Here is a 27,269-nt window from a genome sequence, read left to right on the forward strand (position 1 = left end):
AGAAAGGTCACACCTTATGTGGGAGCAGTTTGTAAAACAGGGTTTGATGTGGATAACAAAGACAAAACTATTATAACTTGTTCTTAGCATCTTCAATTCAATTTTATTTATATAGCGCCAATTCACAACACATGTTGTCTCAAGGCAGTCTACAAAGTCAATTCAATTGAATCATACAGGTACATACGTTCCAATAATCCTAACTATCGAACAGTGCAATAGGATTCAGTTTATTATGTAGCGATAGTGGAAATGAAAACTCCCTTTTTACATTAGGAAACCTCCAACAGAACAAGGTTCAGTGTGAGTGACCTTCTGCCATGACCGACTGGGGGTTTGAGAGAACAGAGCAGACACACAAAAGGAACACATAAGCACTGATCCAGGAGTACTGTCTATGGGAAGGAAAAGTAACACATTGATGGTTATAGCTCCTTTAGTGGCTTCATCTAGGAGAGAAAGACAGGTAAGCAGATGAACTCTGAGCCAGTTTTTAAGTCTATATGTTAAAAGAGAGCACATACAGTTAGTCATAGAAAAAGCTCAGCCAATAGCTACATCTAGGAGAGAGACAGGGTTAAACAGTGAAAGATAGGACTAAGTGTATCATTTGTAGAAGGTAAGCATTAAGTTGTTGGCAGCAGCAGCTAGCCAATGTCCCTTTCCAGGAAGGTGCCACAGCTAAACATTGAGGCAGGCTAGGTGTAGCTTCTCGAAAGAGAAAAAAAAAACAGAGAGAGAACATAAAGTTAAAAGCTGAAATAACAGCAAATAACACAAAATTGAAGAGTAGTATGAGAATTTAGCAGAGAGTGAAAGTGGTTATTATGTCCTCCAGCAGCCATTATCAGTATTACTAAAGCAACAATACATGTGGGTGTTCCCTATACCCTATAGATCTTTTCTTTAACTCTTACATTTCCAGAGGGTTGCCAAAATTTCCAAATCTTGTGTTTCCCATAATAGATAGAAGTTGAAACCTCAAAAGGATAAAACAGAGCAAATCTGCTGAAATGTTCAGCCTTTTTTCTTATCAACTGAAAGTAATGCTCTCTCTCTTGCAGCCGGAATAGCCCACACACATGTCTTGACATATTGTTAAAAAACACTATCTTCTTTCAGTTTGTTTCTTAAATTTCTGAGCTTTCTTTGAGTTAGGTTTAAACACCTCTCTGATACCAAAAAGGAGGAAAACTGTGTGCTACTTTAAAGTCAGGTTACTCTGGCACTATTTCTGGGATCTCACTAGAAAGTTTTGACTTTTTTAAAAATATACCTTCATACTGGTAATTGACCCATGTGCAAACTGGATCAGTTTCTGGATGACCAAAGTCGCAGAGAAAAGTATGAGGCAAAGATTCAGACACTACCTTACCGTATTTGGTGTAAAACATTATCACCAGTAAGCTTTTCCAACTCACAAATGATTATGTGAAATCATGCAAATTCTAACTGAGAATGTTATCACTTTTGCATTTTTTATGGATTATCTGGGCGAATATGGACAACTTCATTATTATATTATTTTCATTTTCATCAAATTGACCTGTTTTGGGAACATTTTCCTTGTTGTTTAAATTTGCTTTAACATGAGACTGGTCTGCTTTAGCATGACACATTCCACCTTTAATGAATGTCCAACCGACATGAAAAGGAGGTCATAGTTTAATCCACAATTGCTTTGCATTTAATTACAAGGGGAGGGATCTCAGTTTGCTGAACCCTTAATCCTTTGGTATCTGCTACGTATTTTTTACTGAACCAGATTAAGAAAATAACATAATTTAGGGGCAAACCGGGTCAGCAAGTTATCAGCTGGTGTACAGATGATCTCTGGATATGATCCCTTTTTTTATTTCTCAGATTTGCTGCATAATCTTTGATAAAGACGAACATACACAGGAGCATACTCAGAAATGTACAAATCTCATCATGGCCTATTTCCCCCTGGTAATATTGCTTTAGTCCAATGTAAATTCAGCTGACCGAACCAGATAGCAACAGCTTGAGAGCACAGAGATACATGAAGGCAGTTACAAGCTGCTGTTTCTGACAGAGCCACTAACACTAATTGAGCCCCTGTGATAGGAATCTCCAACTGGCTCTTAGTGGTCACTGCTTAAGAGGGTCAGGAGAATCAAAGTAAAGCTTGACACTCAGGCAGTCAAGTTAACCAAAGCCTCCACGGCGTCCTCATGGGCCTGCTCTTCAGTTGCTTCAGTATCAGGGAGAGGATTTTTATCATTTATTAATGGCATGCAAGTCCTTGTATTGCATGTAATGTCTACCTGACATTCCACACCTGCCCTGCTATAAACAGATATCTGCTCAGTGTGTGCAAACTAACTTCATCCACTAAATTCTTGCAAACATTATACATGTATGTCTATGTTTGTGTGTGTTCGCAATCCCTAGGACCTGTCCACTTTGCAGAGTGACGTGTGTATCTTGGTCTTCTCAGTGACTGACAGGCGAAGTTTCCACCGCACCGCCCAGCTCCGCCTCCTTCTCAGGGAGTCACAGCCGCAAACGCCCATCATCCTGGTGGGCAACAAGAGCGACCTTGTCCGGTCCCGTGAAATCAGTTCAGACGGTAGGTAGAACTCGGGTCTTTAAAGTTGTACACACCCACATCTGTTTTCAAAATCCTTTGGTGAAGAAACTAAATTTAGAGGTTTAAGATGTCTCTATAGTATGGTGGATGCTTTTTAAGGGAGATGTGAGTTTTTAATCTTCACCCTGCCCCCCTTGAAGGTCAGATAAACGTTTTTTATATGGCGTCGGATCACAGCAGACATTGCAGGTAGCATATTAACTGCTACCTGCAATGTCATTTTCTGATCAGCAGAGGGGATACTTACAGATTGCTGATAAGATTTAACCACAGTGGCATCAAATGAGACCTGACTTCCACAGACACCCGTCGTGCATGTCCGTTATGGGGTGGTAGGCATGATTCCTGCCAGTTGCTGTTCAGGCCGCCCATTATTATCAAAGGACAAGTGGTTTGTTCAGGTTCTGCAAACATGGGAAGAAAAACAGTTGTTGAACTAAACCTTTTGTAGTTAACGTCAAGAGGAGTTTCTGATTGGCCGTGGAGGTGAGGATGCTTAAACTGGTAAAGAACAGCGGAAACTATTGCATTGAACATTTTTTTTCTTTTTTAATGAACATATCAACGTTATGGCTTTTGTTATGATTTAGTTAATTAAGGGTGAAAATGAAAAACAACATTTTTGTACCTTTTAATTACCGGTATATAGGAATATGAAAGTTCTCAGCATAATGTGCATTGTGCTTCTACAGTGTGTCCCTTATATGTTTTGAATAGAAAGGTACACATCCTTATTTATTGGTAACCATATACTGAAACATTACAAGCCATCTAAATAAAGTCACACTCTTTAAAACATTCATTAAATACATTTTGTCACTATTTGCATAATCCTTGCTAATGATGTGTGTTTTGCTCTTTCAAATGGTGTTTATCAATCCTGACCATGAATATTCATCAGGTAAACTGCACAAGTGGTAGGTAGAAACGGGCTTCTATGTCAACATCAAAAACATAAAAGGCTACCAAGCTAGTGCAACACATGAAATGATTTTATTTTATTGTTGTGTGAAGTATCTTTTATATTGTTTATAGCTACAGTAAGGGCCACTGAGTAGAGTAAAAAAACAGCAATGTTGCAAATGTTATATAGTGGATTTGCTGTATCATGGATCACTTTTACTTTCAGTTCTTTAATCAGTTTTCTCTAACAAAGAATCTGTGCACACATTCAATTTTAACTCTAATTATCATTATAACTTCCTACAATTTATAACCCACCTCGAATTTCATTGAAAATGCATGTTTTCTTTAACAGAATGCAAAACCTATGTAAATCAAATACCCAGTGTACACTACATTGGATTATCTTCAGCATGGATGGTAAAGCAGGCCTATGTTAATGTGTAAGTCCCATACAGTTTTTCTTAAAGTTAAAATGACTTAAGTTTGTAATGCATGAATGGATTTAAATGAGTGTGTTTATGCCGGGTTCTCAAACCGTCTTAAAAGGTCTGGATGAAATTTAGAATTTATGAAAAACAAAGTGCTTTTAACATTGGTTTAGATATTTATGTCCTCAATGTTTGCCCTGATCAATAATCACTTTAGTTTTTGAGTTACTAATAGATAAAACTCATTCATCCAAAAACATAATGCCACTGTTTTTTATTTCCTTGATCATTTTGGTTACTTGGTATGAAACTTGAACTGGGTTCAGTTGAGAAGTATTTCAAAGATTCATATTAATCCTGATGTATAAAAGTCTGTATAACCTCTTTATATTCATAGGTCAGTTTCAGCATTGTGTTGTTTCATGATTTGGGGGAAGATATTGATAATACAATTTTTTAGTTTTGTACTGTAAAGGCAATATTGTCATGAAAACTGAATCTAGAAAAACATGGAATTTGGAAATGGAAAATCTGTAGAACCCTTTTCTGGGTGCTTGAAATTAGCTCAGCTGTTTGTGTTGACATTTAACAGTGTTCTATTTACAGGTAAATGCCTGTTGTAAACTGGAAACCATTTTCAAGACTTTATTCCTTGTCAGCTGATGTTGTTTAATAACGGCAGGATTTGTTAAAGTAAGAGAGCATCATCCTGGACAACAGAAGGAGAAACATCTTTAAGAGCAGCTTTATTGTAAATTTGTTTAAATAAAGTTTAACACAGAAAATAAGTAATATGTGAATAAACTGAGAGCAAATTCTATACAGTAAAAATTATAAATGATGCATGACATTATCTACTAACATGCAACACTGTTGGTGTAAGACTAAATATAAACTAATTAATGTACAGTGAAAGTTAGACTGTTTGTGATGCTACAGCTCCTTGTCTGTTTGATCACCTGATTTGTCACCTGTGCTCAGGTATCTCCAGACAGCGTAATGAGCAGTTGAAACACAAGTCATTAAACTGAATCAGGAAGCAGGATAGCATATTTTTCTGTAAACGTTGTTTGCACAAGATTAACTAAAACCACATTGAATTATGAGTCATGAGTCATATTAAAACATGCTAAAGTTAGCCTAGCATTTAGGCTAACTGCTCTGGGATGAGTTTGGCATTATCACAATGCTAATGAATACCATGTAATGCTGATGGTATGCTATCAGTTATTTTACTTTAAGCCTAAAGTTTTCAACAATATACACACATGGCATTCATGGTGAAAGTGAGATAAATATAAATAATATAAACCTTAATGTTGCATCGAGCTGGGACTTATCATAGGCCAAAGATCTTATCTTACATCACTCAGACAAAAAATCTTGAATGAATCTACTCTAGCCAGAAGTCGTATAGTGTAAAAACACTCCAAAGAAATTTACATTGTATTGCTTTGAAATTTTAGAGGTGTGAATATTCATTCTGAGTAGCTAATAACCTAGCTTGTGTGTCAAAGACCCATCCTGCTGCTCCAAATTGCATGTGCTCTGAGACTTGTTGCAGGTAAGACACTGACACCTCAAAGATACGTAAGACAACCCCCCAGAAATAAAACAAATAATACTTTATGACACACCTATGGTTAAGGATTATGTTGACAATTGTTTTTAAAGCGAAGGGTACAATGTAGCAGTGTTTAACTGAATTTGTGTATTTTTGAGTATTATTATGGTGTAGTACCAGCTTGACAGGTGCCCCAGCAGTATCTAAGAGGGTGCAGGGCTCCACCAAAATTTCAGAGGTTACTGTGTGAGGAATGCAAGATTAAAGGAATACATTTTTTAAAGCAGTCTTTGTGCCTTTGTTTCTTTGTGTTTCCTTCAAACTGTTCTTCAAATGGAATATCTTGAATGGAACATCTCTTGTAATTATAGTTATCCATACTGACACTTCTGCTGCTGTTTTCAATAAGGGGTGCCTAAAAGCCCAGAATAGAAGTGTGCACATAATACATGCCCTCACTCCCACACATAACACACAGACATATGTTTTCCAAAAACAAACTATGGTAACATGCATTGTACCCTCATTTCAGGCTCGACTCTGTCTTAGATCAGCAAAATGACTGTGGTCAACAAGAAAAGATTAAAAATGACAATTCTGTAAAATATAGAAGTATTTCGCTTTTTTTTTTCCAACATAGTTGAAAAATGTAGAGTATGAAGGATAAAACTGCTGGTTTAAAACCACCAAGACAATGTAACTGCATCTGGTTCTGTATGGTTGGATGAACCACTGCATAAAATCTACAACAATCTAGTTTATACAAAATAATCATAATACATTTTATTTGTCTATTTACCAATTCTTTGACTCATTAACCAAAATTAATTTGAATTGAAAAGCATTGTTTATTATGTTATAGGTTTTCTTTATGTTTATGACTATTTACATTGTACGTAGATTCTCACTGAAGGCATCAAAACAGTGAATGAACACATTTGGAATTATGTAGCAAACACAAAATTGTTAAAAAAAATTAAAATATGTTATATTTTAGATTCCTTAAAGTAGCCACCCCCTTGCTGTGATGTCTCTCAATGAACCTCTGGGAAGTTCGTTCAAGACTCTTTGGAAAACCATTTCAGGTGACCACCTCATGAAGCTCATGGAGAGAATGCCAAGAGAGAAAAGCAGTAATCAACGCAAAGGGATGCTATTTTGAAGAATTGAAAATATAAAAATGTTTAGGGTAATTTCACACTTTGTGTTTACTATATAATCTTGTGTGTGTTCATTCATAGCTTTGTTGCCTTTGGTGAGAATCTACAATTTAAATAGTCATGAAAATAAAGAGACCGAAATGAGGAAGTGTATCTAAAACGTTTGACCAGTAGTGTATTACAGCGACACCAACAGACAACACATCTGATTGGTCAGATTTTGCAAACCTTGACTTGTGACCAATAATTAAATCCGACAACCATTGGTCGTTTGTGTTGATTGGTCATTGAGTTTATGGGAAATGTAATTGAGGGAGAACAAGAACATCTCTTTTGAGTCATGATTTATCCATACGATCGTAACCTAGGAATTTATTTGCTCTGAATCTTAAAAATATGGAACAAAGGGTGTTTTGTGGCAATTTAATGAAGAATACCTCTCCTATGTGTCAAGTCAGACAACATTTTGTATTTTAAGGGTTGGCTGCCAGTCCTTGTCTGAAACTCTTGCTCTCACCTGCTGCCTGAATGAACCAAAAAACGTGTCACATTTAACATGTCATAAAAAAGTTAGGTTTTCTGTAAATAACTTCTTACATTATTGTGCTTCCTCTCACTTCATTTTAAAAGGCTTCACTCATACTGAAAATTGTCAGCTTTGAGTCACCTTCACAGTGTAATAGCATCAACACCAACAAGTATCCTAAGACAGTACATAGTGCATTCACTGAAAAAAGTAGGATTAAAGTGAGCCATGTTTCAGTTTCTGACTAGCTGTTCACCCATCATTGTAGATCAAACTGAAACCCGGCCAAATCTTGTCTCCTGCTGATTTTTTTGTCCATCTCTAGGAGTAGTTTTTATCATCTATTCTTGTTGAAAATCAACAGTAAATAACGTAAAACCTTTTAGGCCCTTTTATTTTTTTTTCCTGCTTGATTCTTTTTCAACATTAAATACCAAATGTCATTTACAAAACAATAATGTATGATGTAAAGTATGATGTCTAAGGTTTGAGCTGAACTGATCGTTGACATATTTACATGTTTAACAGATCTTTAATGTATGAAAAAGGAACAATTTTATAATTTGTACAAAATACAATATCTCAAAAGCTTTTACTGTTACTATTAAATGGTTCCCGTGCTGTAGTGAACTATCCACAAACCAATTAACTTGATTGTAGAAGCATTAGCCCTGCCCACTGACTGATGGGTAAGGCTGAAAGATAAACTAAATTAACTATATGCTGTTTCATTTTAGCATAAAATAATCAAATATTTTTATATTTTATTAATGTCATATTTAATTATATTGTATATAATGATAATTTTTTTCTTTTATTTTTGATTAAGTACTGACACATTTAAATAATTGTTGCCCTGCGATGGACTGGCGATCTGTCCAGGGTGTACCCTGCCTCTCGCCCATAGACTGCTGGAGATAGGCACCAGCTCCCCCGTGACCCACTATGGAATAAGCGGTAGAAAATGACTGACTGACTGACATTTAAATAATATTTTAATGTTTCATTTATAAGTCCAACTGTCACACTTTTGGCCTTCCATAGGGGAAGTGGTCCTCCCTTTTGGGTCACTTCTGATATTCTGCTCTCTGGGGCTGTGACTATTATGACATTTTAGCTGACAATTAATTGTAAGCAGTGACAGGTATATTGCTGTCTTAAAGGCATTCCCATCTGTCTCAGCTGCACTCTCTGCTACATCGTCCATGTCATTGTGAGCTCACTGACAGCAGCATATTTCAAAGTTTATGTGTCATCGGGTTGCAGTGTTGTGTATCAATTTAAATAAATCTGATAGATTCATCTGACGAGATGTTTCTGAGTTAGTTTGTTGGACTTTTAGGTGAATATTTCATGGCGTGCTGCCAGGCCAACCATTCATTTTTAGAACAGAAACTTGTTCAAATCGGAATCCAGTGGAGGAAAATGTTTCACCTCTAAAAGAAGTGGAAATCAGGGTGTACAAACAAGGATGAAAAACCTGAAACATCCCTAATAATCTCAGCTATTTCAGTACATATCAAGGATGCAAATGAAACCACTGTCGCTTTGTCCCGTTGGCTGTTTCAGGCTTTTTTTTGTTTGTTTGTTTTTATGGTTTTGCCTTCCAGACTGCATGTCTCTATTTGCATTATCTCCCTCTAGCAGGACACCACTGCTCCTGTTATCTTTGTATGTTTGGACCCTTTATATGTGCCCCACCGGCTGCATGTGTATAGACACATCCGACGTGCTAACAAGCGTTCGCCCCATCTCTCTCCATCTACTTGCTGATGTCGGCGGGGCTGTTTTAAAGCGAGCACTGTGATAAGAAGGAAGAGTGACACAGGGAAAGGCGAGTGTACAAGAACGGTGTGTGTGCGTCTCCGAGTGGGAAGCTCATTTTTAAAGGAGATGTCTGTGATGTATTGTGCAAGTGTCTGTTGGGGGAGAATGAGGCTTATTCCACCGTCCTTGAAAGACTCACAATGAGTTCTTAAACCCTCCGACTGAGCACAGTTTAGCACAGGGAGGCTGGATAGGGTGATGCAGCCATGCTTTGTTGTTGCCAAATTTTACCAAGCTGATTTAAGTCTCTTGACTGTTGTGTCTAAAAGACGTCTTAATTATATTCAGCATATTTGAAAAAAACATTTGTAATTTTTAGAAATAGCCAGACAATAATCAAAAATACAGACACAAATAAGGATTTCTAAAATTAAAAAAGGTCCAGATAAAATTAGATCATGCAATTTTTGTCAGCTGCTTTGTCTTAATCAGACTTGCACCTTACCATTTCTCCAATAATAGCCCATTTATCTCAACAGATCCTCACTAAAATAAAACAGATGACATGCAAGTGTACACTTGACCCTCACCAGAGTGGGTGATGTTAAACTTTTCTATAGAAAATGTTCGTGTTGATCTGCCTTAGTGTTAATGTTAATCGTTTTAAAATCAGAAAACAAGTGTTTTCTGTGTGGCTCTATGAGCCAACAAAACAATGGCCAGTACAATCACATGGAATAAAAATACCAGTTTAACTGTTTTGTGTTATTTATACAAAAAAAGAAATATATAACATGATCAAATTTGTTTGATTTTAAAGAGGAATGTAATATTTTTCTTGCTGCTAAAATAAATGTAGTTTTATAATTTATTACAAGAATTGATAAGTATTTATTTATTATTTTTATATAGAGACAGAGACATAAGAAAATTTATAGAATCGACACACTGTAAATATATGTTAGAATATCAACTTTTACACTTTAAATAGGATAATATAATCATAGCTAGCCTTTTATCTAAGATTGGAACAATGATTTTAAGAATATGTAAAGTAAAATATTGATGTCTTGTCGATGTCAATGCAGACAGAGGACAATGATAAAGATACAATATCTCACAAAAGTGAGTACACGCCTCATATTTTTGTAAATATTTTATTATATGTTTTCCTGAGACAACACTGAAGCTGACACGTTAATACAGTGTATAGTAGTCAGTGTACAGCTTGAATAACAGTGTAAATTTGCTGTCCCCTCAAAGTAACTGAACATACAGCCAATACTGGCTAAACCACTGGTAACAAAAGTGAGTACATCCTTAAGAGAAAAAGTCCAAATTGTGCCCAATTAGCCATTTTCCCTCAGCGGTGTCATGTGACTTGTTAGTGTTACAAGTTGTCTGGTATGAATGGGGAGCAGGTGTGTTCAATTTGGTGTTATTGCTCTCACACAGTCATACTGGTCCCTGGAAGTTCAACATGGCTTCTCATAGCAAAGAACTCCCTGAGGATTTAAAAAAACAGAACCGTTGCTCAAAATAAAGATGACCTAGGCTATAAGAAGATTGGCAACACCCTGAAACTGAGTTACAACATAGCGGCCAAGACCATACAGCTTTTTAACAGGACAGGTTTCACTCAGAACAGGCCTTGAAATGGTCCACCAAAGAAGATGAGTGCACGTTCTTGCCGTCATATCTAGAGGTTGTCTTTTACAAATAGACGTATGTGTGCTGCCATCATTGCTGCAGAGTTTGAAGGGGTGGGGTCAGCCTGTCAGTGATGAGACCATATGCTGCACACTCCATCAAATGGGTCTGCATGGCTGTCGTCCCAGAAGGAAGCCTCTTCTTAATATGATGCACAAGAAAGCTTGTTAGCTGAAGACAAGTGAACTAAGGACCTATTGGAACCATGTTTTGTGTTCTAATGAGACCAAGATAAACCTATTTGGTTCAGATGGAAAAGGGGTAATGCTACTGAAGTGCTTTTGTTATTTAAAATGAATATTATCATTACTGTCATTCAAGGGACAATTTAGATTTTGTGAAATTGGGATGTGTGGAGATGCTATAAGTAATCAGTGCTTTATCTGCATGAGATGGAAGTCGTAATGAACAAAATTAGCAAAAGAAAAGAGACATTTTGATGGTGGAGGAAGGCTAATTGCTAATCAAACCTTACCATTCATATAAAGTAATTTCTATGCATATGAAGCAACTCACACTAAAAAGTCTTATGAAAAGTTATTATTATCTAATATTAGTTAATCATAAATCTGTACACATTTGCATGAGACATTTTTTAATTTGGCATCACCTTACTTAATGTGTCATAATGACCCAACTGATTAACATTCATGGTAACGGGCCTCAGACTGTGAGATTCATCATTACACAGGTGTTTGAAATCAACTACACACCAAAGAGGACATAGATTTTTTTGGGGGGAGGAGACGGCATGATATCTGTATCAGCTACAATATACAAAATAGTGGTTAGAGAAAAGAAGAGTTACAGAACAGGTTGTGTGGTAACTCCATATAGAACATGTTTACTTGGTGGTGCTGATGGGAATAACTGTTTTCCCAGCCATCACATCCAGAATGCTGCTGCTGCCATGAGAGGAACTTGACAAGGACACAACTTCATGATGTATTCAGCAGGGATGACAGAGCTTTCCTCACAGTTTGCATCACTCCACTTGTATTGTTTCTTTATGTCCTGAATTGTGGTGTTTTCATGGCTTTCTTCTATTTCCCAAAAGTAAAAAAAAAGATTTTTAAATCCAATGCTCAATTGACACGGTACAACAAATCAGCTTTTGACCCAATTAGAGTTATACTGGCAGAATAATCATTCCCAGCTGATTAGATGGACTGATACAAAAGGAGTTCTAACATACATAATTTAGCATGTAAAATAAATCTTGTTCAAATGAGAAAACAGCAACAAACAATTGTCTCAAGGGAAACTCACACTGGTATTGCTGTGTTGCATTGTGCTAACTGGCGCAGGCCAACTTGCTTGGGTTATCAGAATAATCTACATTTGCTAATCGATTACATAATCTATGAAAAAAAAAAGATTTGTGACCAAGACAGCAAGTCTTTGTGATGTATCAAGAGCCACGGTATCCAGGGTAATGTCAGCATACCACCAAGAAGGACGAACCACATCCAACAGGATTAACTGTGGTCGCAAGAGGAAGCTTTCTGAAAGGGATGTTCGGGTGCTAACCCGGATTGTATTCAAAAAACATAAAACCACGGCTGCCCAAATCACGGCAGAATTAAATGTGCACCTCAACTCTCCTGTTTTCTCCAGAACTGTCCGTCGGGAGCTCCACAGGGTAAACATACACGGCCGGGCTGCTATAGCCAAACCTTTGGTCACTCATGCCAAACGTCAGTTTCAATGGTTCAAGGAGCGCAAATCTTGGGCTGTGGACAATGTGAAACATGTATTGTTCTCTGATGAGTCCACCTTTACTGTTTTCCCCACATCCGGGAGAGTTACGGTGTGGAGAAGTCCCAAAGAAGCGTACCACCCAGACTGTTGCATGCCCAGAGTGAAGCATAGGGGTGGATCAGTGATGGTTTGGGCTGCCATATCATGGCATTCCCTTGGCCCAATACTTGTGGTAGATGGGCGCATCACTGCCAAGGACTACTGAACCATTCTTGAGGACCATGTGCATCCAATGGTTCAAACATTGTATCCTGAAGGCGGTGCCATGTATCAGGATGACAATGCACCAATAAACACAGCAAGACTGGTAAAAGATTGGTTTGATGAACATGAAAGTGAAGTTGAACATCTCCCATGGCCTGCACAGTCACCAGATCTAAATATTATTGAGCCACTTTGGGGTGTTTTGGAGGAGCGAGTCAGGAAACGTTTTCCTCCACCAGTATCACGTAGTGACCTGGCCACTATCCTGCAAGAAGAATGGCTTAAAATCCCTCTAACCACTGTGCAGGACTTGTATATGTCATTCCCAAGACGAATTGACACGGTATTGGCCGCAAAAGGAGGCCCTACACCATACTAATAAATTATTGTAGTCTAAAACTAGGTGTTTCAGTTTCATTGTCCAACCCCTGTATATATTAATTGAAATATGTTTAACTTGGAGTTTATTGTTTCTGTTAATAAATTCTTATATTTTTTCCATTTGTGTGCAGAGTTTACTTTTTTAAGAATGCCAGTGCTCAAATTATTTAATCTATTCTGCTAATACCACCGCCATATTGGGCTTATATTCACAGGTATTCAATACTTAACAGACCTAAAGTTACTTAATTAAATACTAAATAACTTAAGCATTTTATTGCACAATTGTCACTCCTGGACAAGATATTTCTAATTTTGGCAATATTCCAGAGGTGAAAGGAGGCCAATTTAATGCCATCCACATTAATTGTTTGACAAGTTCAGACACAAGTCCATTATCTGAGGCTATGTGAATATCATTAATGATGTTCACCAGTGTTCCAGTGCAATGATGGGCTCTGAAACCTGACTGAAACTCCTCAAATAGATCACATGTCAGCTGATAATGGCTTTAAAATTATCCAAATCAGATGTTGCTTGGCTGATCAAAATAAGGAAAGTTAAAAAAGTATTAAGAATGAAAAAAGAATAATAAATGAACTTTTTTTCTTTTACTGTGAATAGTTAAATCTGACTAGTTGTTTTTCTTACTCTGTTATAAGAATTTCCTTTAGTGTCTGCTCTTTCAGTTCTCTATGGCTTCTGTCCACTGGAGGTAAGGTAGGGACTACTGCTAACTAATTCGCAGAACCCCAACATTAAACTCATTCTTTTAAATAAATCCCTTTAATTTCCATGTTGAGTTCTAGGCCATAACCTGAGAGCATTTTTGTAAAAAATAAATATTAGGCATAACCTTATTATGACTAGGGCCTAAAACTAAGATCACCCTTGAGTGATCTCTGTCCTCCCTTAAGATCATATTTGGGTTATCTCTGTGCCAGCTGTAATCAGCTTATTGCTCATCTTGTTCCAGCCTTTGGATCTATTCGGCAAACCTCATACACCCTGCTCCTGTTTAGGCAGCTTTACGGTTCTTTCAATTACCTCTTCCTTTGCCAGCCTTTTTGGAGCCCACCTGCACCTCCAATTTCTCCTTTACATCTTGTTCGACTGAATTGATGTTGTCACTTATACTCTCATACAACCCCTCATGCTGCTCTGTTCTTTACCGTTGGAGAAGTGTTCTTTGCTGCTGTTCTCCAGGCTTGCCATCTTTCTCTTTGTTACCCCTTAATTAGCAGCAGTTGGTTTTCTTATTTAGCATTTTGGCCAAGAAAAGTGAATTCTGGTCTCATCTGACCAGAGCCCTTTTTCAACTTTTTGCCGTGTCCTCTACATGGCTTGGTGCAAACTGGTCTTCATGATGCTGTTTGTTCACTAATGGTCTCTAGCAATCCTCTGAGGCTTTGACAGAACAGCTGCACTTAAACTGAGTTTCATATTTAAAACAGATGGACTGATAACTAAAGAAGTCAGTTCACTGTAGTGGGTTGAATGCACCACACTTTACAGATATTCATTTGTTAATACATTTAAAGACTGTGTATCATTTTTCTTCATCCTAATTTGTTTTTCTGAGTGATAGCTGGCATGTACATCTGAACATTAGTGGATGACGTAAACTAGTAAGAAGTCTAGGAGTAAAGCCTATACTATTCTCTCTTGATAAAAAAGACAACCTAAGAACATCAACGGGGTCAGCTATATTAAAATGCTCTCCTCTTGTTCCTAGGGTGCTGGACAAGAACATTCTAATGTTCACTGTAAACTCACAACATGGATTCTTTCTGATATGCAAGTCTGACAGAGGAGGCTGATTGACCCTGCCTGACAGCCTAACAAACCACGGTCCTGGCTGAGAGTGCTGATCTCATAAAATCTATTTATGGCACATGCAGTGACACTTTAATCTGGCATCTCTCACCTTACTGCTGTGTGTTTCCATCTTTACCACAGACACAGATACACATACTTTCACAGTGGAACATATTTATCATCTGCTTCGTGTGGTGATTGTGTTGCCCTGTTCCTAAGGGCAAAGATTAATAAGCGATCGCGCTCCGTTTGCATAGTCAACATTCTTGTTGTGTGCTCGTTCCCTTTAGTCTGCCTTTCTCTATTCATTTCTGTCCTCTTTCTTCTGTATGTGTGTTTAATGTGTCACCTTGCATGTCATCTTCTTTCAAACTAGCCTTCTTCTCTTGTTACTATTAATATTTACCCCACCCACTTCATCCCTATCCTTCCACCATTCATTGCTTTTCCCTTAGTCAGCAAATAGACACGGTACACATTGCATATGTTGCCTCCTCTATTTTGCTGATCTAATCCCACCTCACTGTCCCATTTCTTGTCAGCTCCACAGCAATCAGGGGTTTTCAAAACGAATGTTGCAATCATACTTAAACAATGGTTGTTCATTCATTCATCCTCTATATCACTTGCATAGTGGGTCACCGGGGACCTGGTGCCTATCTCCAGCAGTCTACGGGCAAGAGGCAGGGTACACCCTGGACAGGTTTTACATTCATATTTTTCAAACATCTTTTTATACACAACTTAAACATCTGGGAGTTTTTTTTAAACAAATATCATCAAAACCCCACATTATGCCTCGTCTTACGGGGAGTGATGAGTTTGTTTCTTTGGTATGTACTAGTGCCTGATGTGGGGATGCATTGTTGAGAGAAATAAACACTGAAAAACCTCATTTATACTGGTATGTAACATGAATACCTGTAGCGCTCTTTTGGAGAGGTGGGGGAACTCGGTCTCCATAGACAGCCAGAAGTGCGCGAGTGACACTTCACTCATGTTTTTTTTCTAAGTCCATATTAGAGTTTAGTTTGACAAGGGCTCCTTCCTCTTGCACTGTTAGTGCATCACTGCATGTTGTTAGCCCTGTCCCAATACCCTACACCCCTCTATGAAGTGTGTACTTTGTAGAATTCCACATAGGGGTTCGAGTGCGCAGGTTGCAAGTGTGTATAATTGGAGAATTGGGACAGTAGGGTCTACGTCATCGACTTGCACCTCTGCGTTGTAACTGCGACATCAAAAATATCGCTGTCGCTGTTTTTGCAGTATTACTGCTAAAAATGATATTAAACCTGTGACAACCAATCGTTTTGAGGAGAAGAAAGTGCAGAAACGCTTTCTTCTCCTCTCCAGGAGGCTTATACACAAAACTCTCACAGCGCCAGTGTTTGTTCAAAAGGTAATTTCAGTGTTATGGGCCACCGACTGTAGGGATACCTAGAATCACCCTGAAGCCAGCTTGCATGTCTAAAGCCTAGGGAGTTCTTATTATTTGGATTTGATGGTTGATTACATTGATGGTCCCCTCCTTGAACCGTCACCTTAACATGGTGGAGGGGTTTGAGTGCTCAAATGATCCTAGAGGCTATGTTGTCTGGGGCCTAAATGCCCTGGTAGGGTCTCCCATGGCAAACAGGCTCTAGGTGATGGGTCAGACAAAGAGTGGTTCAAGAATCCCTCATGAAGAACAAAATATTGAGGCACGTGACGTCGCCCGGTACGGCGGAGCCGGGGTCCCACTCAGGAGCCAGGCCTGGGGTCGGGACTCGTTGGAGAGCGCCTGGTGGCCGGGTTGCTCCTCGCGGGACCCGGCCGGGCCAAGCCCGAACGAGAGACGCGAGGCCATCCCCCAGTGGGCCCACCACCTGCAGGGGGAACCGTGAGGGACCGGTGCAAAGAGGATTGGGTGGCGGACGAAGGTGGAGACCTCGGCGGCCCGATCCCCGGATGCTTAGGCTGGCTCTAGGGACGTGGAATGTCACCTCACTGGGGGGGAAGGAGCCTGAGCTTGTGCGGGAAGTCGAGAGATATCGACTAGAAATAGTCGGGCTCGCCTCCACGCACAGCTTGGGCTCTGGAACCCATCTCCTTGAGAGGGGTTGGACTCTCTTCTACTCTGGAGTGGCCCACGGGGAGAGGCGGCGGGCTGGTGTGGGTTTGCTTGTTGCCCCCCTGCTCAGCCGTCTCGTGTTGGGGTTTACCCCAGTGGATGAGAGGGTCATATCCCTGCGCCTTCGGGTTGGGGAGAGGTCTCTGACTATCATTTCAGCCTACGGGCCGAGTGGTAGTGCAGAGTACCCGACCTTCTTGGCGTCCCTGTCGGGGGTGCTAGATAGTGCCCCTCCCGGGGACTCCATTATTTTGCTGTGGGACTTCAACGCCCACATGGGGAATGACAGTGACACCTGGAGAGGCGTGATTGGGAGGAATGGCCTCCCCGATCTGAATCCGAGTGGTGTTTTGTTATTGGACTTCTGTGCTAGTCACGGATTGTCCATAACGAACACCATGTTCAAACATAAGGGTGTCCATCAGTGCACTTGGCACCAGGACACCTTAGGCAGGAGGGTGATGATCGACTTTGTTGTCGTATCATCAGACCTTCGGCCGCATGTTTTGGACACTCGGGTGAAGAGAGGGGCTGAGCTGTCCACTGATCATCACCTGGTGGTGAGTTGGATCCGCTGGAGGAGGAGAAAGCCAGACAGACTTGGCAGGCCCAAGCGCATAGTGAGGGTCTGCTGGGAACGCCTGGTGGAGCCCTTGGCCAGGGATGTATTAAACTCCCACCTCCGGGAGAGCTTCGACCAGATCCCGGGGGATGTTGGAGACATAGAGTCCGAGTGGACCATGTTCTCCGCATCTATTGTCGATGCTGCTGCCCATAGCGGCGACCGTAAGGTCTGCGGTGCCTGTCGTGGCAGCAATCCCAGAATCCGGTGGTGGACACCGGCAGTAAGGGATGCTGTTAAGCTGAAGAAGGAGTCCTATCGGCTGTGGTTGGCTTGTGGGACTCCTGAGGCGACTGACGGGTACCGTGAGGCCAAGCGTGCTGCAGCCCCGGCTGTGGCAGAGGCTCGAGGGTTCATGGGAGTTTGCCCAACCGGTTCACATGTATTTTGTGGACCTGGAGAAGGCATTCGACTGTGTCCCTCGTGATGCCCTGTGGGGGGTGCTCCAGGAGTATGGAATCGGGGGCCCTTTATTAGGGCCATCCGGTCCCTGTACGAGCGGAGCAGGAGTTTGGTCCGCATTGCCGGCACTAAGTTGGACCTGTTCCCACCGGTCCTGTTCATAACTTTTATGGACGGGATTTCTAGATGCAGCCAAGGGCCGGAGGGGGTCTGGTTTGGGGACCAGTGGATTTTGTCTCTTCTTTTTGCGGATGACGTGGTCCTGCTGGCCCCCTCTAGCCAAGACCTACAGCATGCGCTGTGGCGGTTCGCAGCCGAGTGTGAAGCGGCTGGGATGAGGATCAGCTCCTCCAAGTCCGAGGCCATGGTACTCGACCGGAAAAGGGTGGCTTGTCCTCTTCAGGTTGGAGGGGAGTTCCTGCCTCAAGTGGAGGAGTTTAAGTGTCTTGGGGTCTTGTTCACGAGTGAGGGAAGAATGGAGCGGGAGATCGACAGACGGATCGGGGGGGGGCTGTGCCGGTCCATTGTGGTGAAGAGAGAGCTGGGCCGAAAAGCAAAGCTCTCAATTTACTGGTCGGTCTACGTTCCTACCCTCACCTATGGCCATGAACTTTGGGTCATGACCGAAAGAACGAGATCCCGGATACAAGCGGCTGAAATGAGCTTCCTCCGTAGGGTGGCCGGGCACTCCCTTAGAGATAGGGTGAGGAGCTTGGCCATCCGGGAGGGGCTCTGAGTAGAGCTGGTGCTCCTCCACATCGAGAGGAGCCAGTTGAGGTGGCTCGGGCATCTATACCGGATGCCTCCTGGACACCTCCCTCGGGTGGTGTTCCAGGCACGTCCCACCGGGAGGAGGCCCAGGGGACGGCCCAGGACACGCTGGAGGGACTATGTCTCTCGGCTGGCCTGGGAACGCCTTGGGCTCTCCCTGGAGGAGCTGGAGGAAGTGTCTGGAGAGAGGGACGTCTGGGCGTCTCTGCTGAGTCTGCTGCCCCCGCGACCCGGTCCCAGATAAGCGGAAGACGACGTGTACGAGTACATTGATGGTTGTGATTGGTTTTTGCGCAAAACGTCACATGCAGCAGTGAATTGTGGGTAATATACTTAGTAAAAGCAAAGTCCACTTAGATGTGCACTTAGCCAAAGTGTGGATTATGGGCACAAAGAGGGCGGGGCGAAAGTCCACTCTGGACAATTGGGACACACTGCACACTTGAACCAATCAACGGGAATGAGCAATTGAGGGACACAGGTGGAAGTGCGAGTATTGGGACAGGGCCTGAGAATGGATTTCTCATGCACTGGTTGGCTATGATCTCAACAAAATACCCTGCATACTTCTCACATAGCCCCTCCAAATGCGCAATGATCAATTGTTGCTCTTGCACCATGAGTTCATATTCTACCACAACCGGCTCCAATCAACTCGATTCTCTTGCACGAAATCAATCAGAGCCTTGAATATATCACCTCCTCGACACTAAGCTCTTTGATAAAGCGCACATACATCATTACTGGGCGCAGTTAGTGGCGTTGGTAGATTCGTCCAGCTGAATGGAGAAGAGAAGGCTCTCATGAATAGGATCCAGCAACTGTTCCTTTACATACGATGCCATGTCTGAGATGCTGGATGGTATTATCAGACATGGATATGCCCTTCAGCTTGGCTATAGCAGCTTCTCCCATCATCACTGAACACATCATGTACAGTATATAACTATCAATTACTTTCTGCTGTGACCGCACTTCATTTAACCTCCTGTCAAAAAACTCCCAGGACTTGGTCACCCAACTTGGGTGTTTGGTCTCAATATGACGCCGGAGTCGACATGGTCTTGTAGTGTCGTTAGCTAGCATGTTTTGGCAGACAACACATATGACAGTGGAGCGTCTTCAAATCCAGTCCATGAAAATCCAAACATTAAAAAATCATGATTGAAGTTGCTTCTGTTTTAGCTTGACCCAGACTCTGTCTCCTCACTCACTGTAGCTTTAGGTAGTAAACATATGTCCTTTTAATCTCTAGCATAGGCTAGCTGAAGTTGACTAAATGTCCGCAGTTACTGTTTCTGGTTTGTTTCTTTATCCTCACGTACACACAACCACAACCCCCCACCACCCTTATGTCACATAGGGGAGTCGCGCCCCTAACTTTGTAAAGTCCTGTTATAGAGAATATAGATTCTTAGATCTTAGGTCCTTATCTGTACTCTGAAATATGCAAAAAAAATGCAAGCATTTTGATATTCAGCCTGTTCCATTCTGACAGAAGTTGAAAGTACAAAAGGATAAATCAGAGCATCCTTCTTCTCCTTTCGGCCTTCCTGTTACCTCACTCTCTCAAAGCCTAAATGATGTGCAGCAATGGCTCGAAATGTAGTAGAAAATGTTTCCTTGTTAATAGCTCCTTCCACCTCAGTTATTCTTCTGATTTAGTTTGAAACACCTCACTGAGATTGAAGATAACCAACTTTAAGCTGTTTCCTCTCACTAATAGTATCTACAGAATGCTGAAGATGGTCACCAGTCAGTCCTGTTCTCTGTGGATCTCCTTCATTTCATACATTAGTTCTCTCCTTTCACCATGTGCAATGTTTTTACCATCCCTGCCCCATCTTTCTTCTATTTCATCTCCCATGTGTTCTTTTTTCCTGATATTGCACAGCATTGACCTCATCTGCTTTTTTTCCCCCCTCTCTTGTTTTTTCCTTGTCTCTTCAATTCAGTTTCCCAAGCACCCTAGACAGATCATTCAATCAGCTGCTGCTGGTATTAGTGTAAATCCTATTGTTGATCCAGTTTGGGATTTGCTTTATTTCCTCCGACTCTTACCTCTGCTGTTATTATGTGGCACAGCAGTGGTTCGACAGCTGCTGTGATCGGATTAATACACCCAGATCAAATCTGCGTCTGTTTTTGTATCTGTGTCTTTCTGAGCCACATATTGGGTGCCCATGCTGTAAAAATGCAGGTAGATTTTACCATACTCAGGAATATGAGCATTAATTTAATATTAATCCCGAGTTAAAGTTAAGATTGTCCTGTTTGATCAATTTCACTGACTTGATTCAGGCTTCCTTTTAAAACTGCACTGACAATGAAAGAAGAAGTTTAAGTAATGTTTACAATATCTGTTAATCGTTTTCTCATAACAAGTAATGATAGGGTTATTAGGGTAGCAGTTTTCAAGAAAGAGAAAACTACTTGGATTCCCCTTTAAATGTTCACTGGATCACCCACTGGATGCATCAAAGTGGGTGATCTGTGATAGTTTTTCAACTCTGGCTAACCCTTAAAGTATCATCCTGCAGTTTCTGCAGTGTTGTTATAATGTTTTTACTTCGTGGTACAGATACAGCAAATTGTATTAAAGCTTAAAAACCTGATTGCATGATGTATAGTTTTACTCTTCGTAATAAATGAACATGGGTCCAGTGGGTTCAGGGGTTTATAAAGTTAGAAGGTGAGCATGAAGCACTTGGTTACAGTACATGTGAATGTGAATCGCCATAACTAACATCATATATCTATCAGAATTAAGAGTATGATTTTTTTTTATTTGATTTCTGCCGAGCCCTATAGCTTATGCTTCACTCTCACTTGCTAACATTCCCTGACATTGTTTGCATTTTACTTCAATTCGGATCATTTTTAAAAAGAGTTCCACATAGACCTGGACTTGGAAGCTTCCGTTTTTGTGTAAAAATTGGGATCTGAGTTTGAAACCTGTCTTGAAAGTAGACACAGTGTTGCTGTTTATCCCTTCCATCTGACTTATGGTAGTCCCTTTTGTCAGCATGCCATTTCCAGACTATCTGTGGATTGCTGCACCACCAGTGGTAGCAGCAATACATTACAACAAGGTGATGTTTAAAGCAAGCTTAATAAGTTTTGTTTTACAGTAAATATTCAGGTTTATAGTGTGATGGCTATTACAATTCATAAAATCATTGCCCATCCCTAAACCTTATTCTGTCAATATTTTTATTTAATGATAAGAGATAAGAATTAGTTTCTATTGAATCATCTAAATAAAAAATTAAAAGAATAACATGTTAGGTTATACAGCATTTGGAGCATTAAACTGAGGACAGTATGCCAGTTGTGCGAAACACTGCATTTTTCTGAAATAAAACAATTGTTTATCTCCCACTATGATATCAGCAATGTGATCATAGTAAGATTTAACAGTGACAGGGAGCTAATGGAAATTTCAGAACTACTCAGTATTTCTGCTGTGTTCTGAGTAAAATTACAACTGCACGTCTTTTTTCTGTTACTCAATATTGATGCTTTTAAATACTTATATTATTTAAACGGTTTTTATCCCATTTGAGTGTTTTATGGACAAACAAAAGTATTTTCATAACACCCACAGATAGTTATGACCTGTTCCATCTGCCGCCTAACTGTAGTCCTTTTACCATATAGTCATCATGAATAGGAAAACTGTACTTTAATGACATTACTTAGCAGCGATCAGATTGTATTACTGCTTAGAGCAGTGATGAACTTAAAAGCCAAAGCACACAGAAAAAACAAAAAACAAAGACAAAACAGTCATTTGTGGTGACAATAAAGCCCATTTGTTGCTGGATGATATCTGTCGGTTTTCCTTATCATCATGGTTTGTTTGACCAGGCTCAAACATCCCTTTTCAGCTCAGATACTGAGATACAGAGCCTTGTCAACAAAACACTCCATCACCTGTCCTTATCCACCAGTGTCAACATTTAGATGGAAACCATTTTCTCTATCTGAGGTGCAGCAAACAGATTTCACCTTATGCATCACAGCTACAGGCAACATTAACCCCGTGCAATACTGCCTATTTTTTCCTCAACGTTTATATACACGTGATTAATGCTTGGCATTGTAGATACATCCAGCTCACAAGATAGGAGGATATATATTAGAGTCACGAAAACAGAATCTAAACAGTGAAATGTGGAGGAATAGGTATGTGCTTGTCTAACATTTGGATATATAGATATTATCAATTTTTAAAATACCGAGGCATTCAAGAAAGACATAAACAACTTTTCAGTCTGTTCTATGTGTATATAGTTTAGTAGTTGTTCCATCTAATGGCTAGCCCAACATAAACAAACAAATACGTTATCCATAATGGTTTATAAGAGCTTGAACAACTTTTCATTTTATTGGCGGATGGAATTTGCTCAGATGACAAAAGATACCACACCATTACACGCCAATAAAGAATCATTATGTTTGTCATTTACAGGGAAGTGGAATACTCAGCTTTATTAGTTTAGTTGATTTCACTAATTTAGAAAAAAAAGCAGGAAGTCATACTTCCCAGAAAATGACTTTATTTATCATTCTTTCTTCTTCCAAGCTTTTACATAAAATTTTAGATGCACAGTAGCTACACAGAGAGAAAAACCCCACGCAGGGTGGAACAGGTAGCTACGTGCCACTCTCATGATCTTAACATTTGTGAATTTCCAACTGCCGCCATCTGCAGCTGCTGTGAGAAGCTTTGTTTTAATGAATAACTGAAAGAGATCTCTATTCCTCTTTTTCTTTTCTCCAGAGGCCCAATCCAGCGCCATGATGTTCGACTGCGTCTACCTGGAGCTCTCTGCCTCTTTAGAACACGGCATTAATGAGTTACTGGAGGCGGCGGTGCGGACTGCGAGAGGGGACTGCGTGGGTCCTGGGTGGACGGACGGTGACCCGGCCGCAGGACGCCGTGAGAGCCTCACGAGTCGCGCCAAGCGCTTCCTGGCCGGGCTGGTGCCTCGCTCGTACGGCCGAGACCGGGACCGTGGCCGCTACAGGGAAATGAGCCGCCACCGGGGCAGCAAAATCCTCCGACAGAAGTCCCGGTCCTGCCATGACCTCAGTGCACTGTGACACATGAAATCATATAGAAATAAAACACACTCAACATCAACACAAAAATATAACAAACTGAAAGATTTGGTGGGGGGAGGGGGGTGTATGGTGAGGTCATAGAAAGAGGTGAATGATTACAGCAGATAGCCTGGATTGCAGTGAAACCATCAGCTAAGGTGATTTTGGGACAAAGGATACGGAGGTGGGCTGCCTTTCAGCTCCTGCTTTGGGTGAATCAGCAAACGCTCTTTGCCTTAAGGGATTGGGAGAAAGAAAATTAGCAGAGGAGTCAAGGTGCTGATTTAAAGCCTAATTAGGCTGATGGACCAATGAATGGCATCACAAACACACACCCAGGTAGCACGCACTAATGTAGAGACTTATAGTATTTTATTATGTATCCCTGTTGTCAACCCTGTTTTATAGCATGCTGATTAGCAGAAACTCTCCTATAGGTTTTACAGTGACCCAAATCTTGACTTTACAGTACCTCAGTGACCAATAGCAAATGCACAATCCCAGTAATGTTTCATCCAATGCCACCTCAAAGGCAAAATTATTATGTGTCCACACTGCATCGACCATTTCTGTCCATACTGTTTTTAAGGCTTGTTTGTTACTAACCACAATAGTGGCAATCAGTGTGTTCATCTGTGACTTTTATACCAGGTTAAAACATCAGCACTCAAGCCATATTGCTGCTGAATGCACCGTGGGCAGTCAGCACAGCGAACCCTTTACTGCAGGACGTGAGGCGAACGATGAAAGGAAAGGCAATAGCAAAAAAGGGAAGACTATACTCCTCTTCAAATGATGCTGAGTCACGGACCACAGGGAGGCTCTTGGAGCGCGGGAGGATAAAAACGAAAAACAAATCTACCTGTCGCTGTTTGATATTCTCTTACTGAATTTTTTCAAGTTGCCGGTTGGAACTTCAAATGCGTTCAGACTGGTTTCTTCAGGGGGTTAGAAACAGAGGATGCTCTGGAAATGTTGGTATATCTCCTCAAGCGTCCTGGCATCACCAACACATCCTTGCTCGTTTGTCACAGTCCATTGAGCTCTCCCATCCCCCACTGGGAATAAATACAGTTTGATTTGACATCTTTATGAGTGTTTCTGTGATATTTTCAAAGGAAGCATTGTGAAGTGAAAGCAGTGTGAGGCAGCTGTTAACCAGGTGAAGGAGTGGCATGGCAGATCAGCAAAAGGATGAAACATTGGGGCTGGAATGAAGTTTTGGCTTGGAAGTATAACGATTCAGTGGAAAATATAAATCATTCTATCCTGACTTCAAGTTAAGCCGTGTAATAAATTACCCATTTATATGTGGAAAAGCAAAAAGCAGTCATGACGGGAAATTCTTTATCTACTTTGATAAGATTCTCCAACTTTTCCTAAAGACCCTGGCCTACAAACGCAAGCTCTCTAAATTCAGCTAGTTTTTAAGCTTGGAGTTTTTTTACGGAGTATTTATTTTAAGGTTCTATGATAAAAAAAAAAGCACGTTTCTAAGGGTTTATAACATATTGTTTGTAAGTCCTAAAACTCACTTTTACCTTCCAATTCATAAAATAACTACCACAAATTAATCTGACTGATGTATACCAATGTTTTGCAATTGTATTTACACCCATTTAACACTTGGGTATGTTATAAACAAAATGTTGAAACTATGTTGTTGGGTTTTATTTGACCAGCACCAAGTAGTTAATAATTGTGAAGTTGAAGAAAGAAAGATACATGGTTTTAAAATATGTATCAAATAATAATCCAGAAAATGTGGTGTGCATCTGTATTCAGCCCCCTGAGCTAATACTCAGTAGGACTTTGGGTTATGTCACTACCAGCCTTGCACATCTAGAGACTGAAACCTTTGTCCTGTCTTCTTTGCAAAATAGCTCGTGATAGAGAGCGTTTGAACTCCATCTGGAGATCTAGACTTTGACTGGACCATGTTAACACATGAATAAGCTTAGAAAAAAATGGTTCCATTGCAGCTCTGACTGTACATTCAGGCTCAATGTCCTGCTGGGAGGTAAACCTCTTCCCCAGTCTCATGTCTTTTGCAACCTCTAACAGGCTTTCATTCAGAATTAGATTGTGTTTAGCCCCATCCATCTTTCTATCACGTCTGATGAGCTTCCATGTCCCTGCTGTCCCCACAGCATGATGCTGCCTCCACTATGTGTCACCATATCGGTTGTGTGTTCGGGGTGATGTACAGTATTAATTTCCACCCCACTGAGCATTTTGCACAAAGGCCAAACATTTAATTTTGGTCTCATCTTACCAGAACACATTTCCTCACCGATGTTGTTTTGCCTACATGGCTTGTGGCAAACTGCAAATAGGATTTCATGGCTTTCTTTTACCTCTTTAACCAGAAGGCCAGATTTGTGGGGAGCTCATTTAATAGCTGTCATGTCCACACCTCACCCACCTGGCTGGGCTGTTGATCTCAGCAGCTCCTCCAGAGTTACCATGAGCCTCTTGACTGGTTCTCTTATGTATGCTCTGCTTGTTCACCCTGCTAGTGCAGCTGGCCATATATTATATATTGGTAGGTGTGCAGTAGTACTATATTCTTTCCTTTTATGATGACGTGTCTGTGATATGTCCAAAGCTTAGGATATTATTTCACAAGATAACCCTGCATTTTGTTCCTTGGTCGTAATGATGTCTGTTCTCTTACAAGACCTTTACATGTGGGTTTATGAAAATGAAATTAGTCACAGGGGAAATCTGTTTACTGATTATATGTCCTCTGAAGGTAAAGGCATGGACTAGATTTTATTTAGAAACAGAATGAGTCTTACTGGCCAAGTTTGTGACTAAAACAAGGAATTTGACTTTGGCTTCACACGCTCGCAGCGTACAGATGTATAAACATAAAAGATGCTTAGGACCCCCATCACTTTTCAAATTTTCATTGTAAAACCTGTTGACAACCATCTATCATTCGCATTCTTCTTCAAAATTATGATTTACCTTGTGTTGGTCTATCACATAATAAACAATAAACGCACTGTGACAAAATTTGGAAAAGGTCCAAGCAATATTATTCCTTTAACCCTGAAATTAAACATGTTTTTTCCATTTATGACAAATTATTAAAAAAATTAAAGAGTAAATATTTTGATATGGGTAGTTGCTGGCACAACTACCCATAGAGGCCAACGCTTCAACTGGCCCCTGCCCGTTACTCGCTCCAACTCCACTACAGTGGCAACCAGGGCTGGGGACCCCCCAGAAATGCCCAAAGAAACCAGGGGCTGTCCCCATAGGGCGGTAGTCTGGGAGAACCCGGGCCAGCCAAGCACCACCAGCAGCCTTGGAACTTGGGGACCAGCTGGGATCCCAGACACCAGGGCCACATCATCCAACCCCTGATGTCTGCAAAGACATCTAACTGCTGAAGGCAGTTACCT

General features: G+C 40.7%; 1 protein-coding gene across 1 annotated transcript in view; it reads left to right on the plus strand.

The window, feature by feature from the left end:
* Positions 1-25,514, plus strand: part of rem2 (RAS (RAD and GEM)-like GTP binding 2) — a 50,676-nt gene extending 25,162 nt beyond the window's left edge. The window contains exons 4-5 of the mRNA XM_047369432.1: positions 2,416-2,593; positions 23,534-25,514. Of these exons, the coding sequence (XP_047225388.1) occupies positions 2,416-2,593; positions 23,534-23,856 (501 nt within the window). The 3' untranslated portion in view covers positions 23,857-25,514. The remainder of the gene's footprint in view (positions 1-2,415; positions 2,594-23,533) is intronic.
* Positions 25,515-27,269: the final 1,755 nt, after the last annotated feature.

The sequence above is a fragment of the Girardinichthys multiradiatus genome, chromosome 6, assembly GCF_021462225.1.
Source record: "Girardinichthys multiradiatus isolate DD_20200921_A chromosome 6, DD_fGirMul_XY1, whole genome shotgun sequence".
Taxonomy (NCBI): domain Eukaryota; kingdom Metazoa; phylum Chordata; class Actinopteri; order Cyprinodontiformes; family Goodeidae; genus Girardinichthys; species Girardinichthys multiradiatus.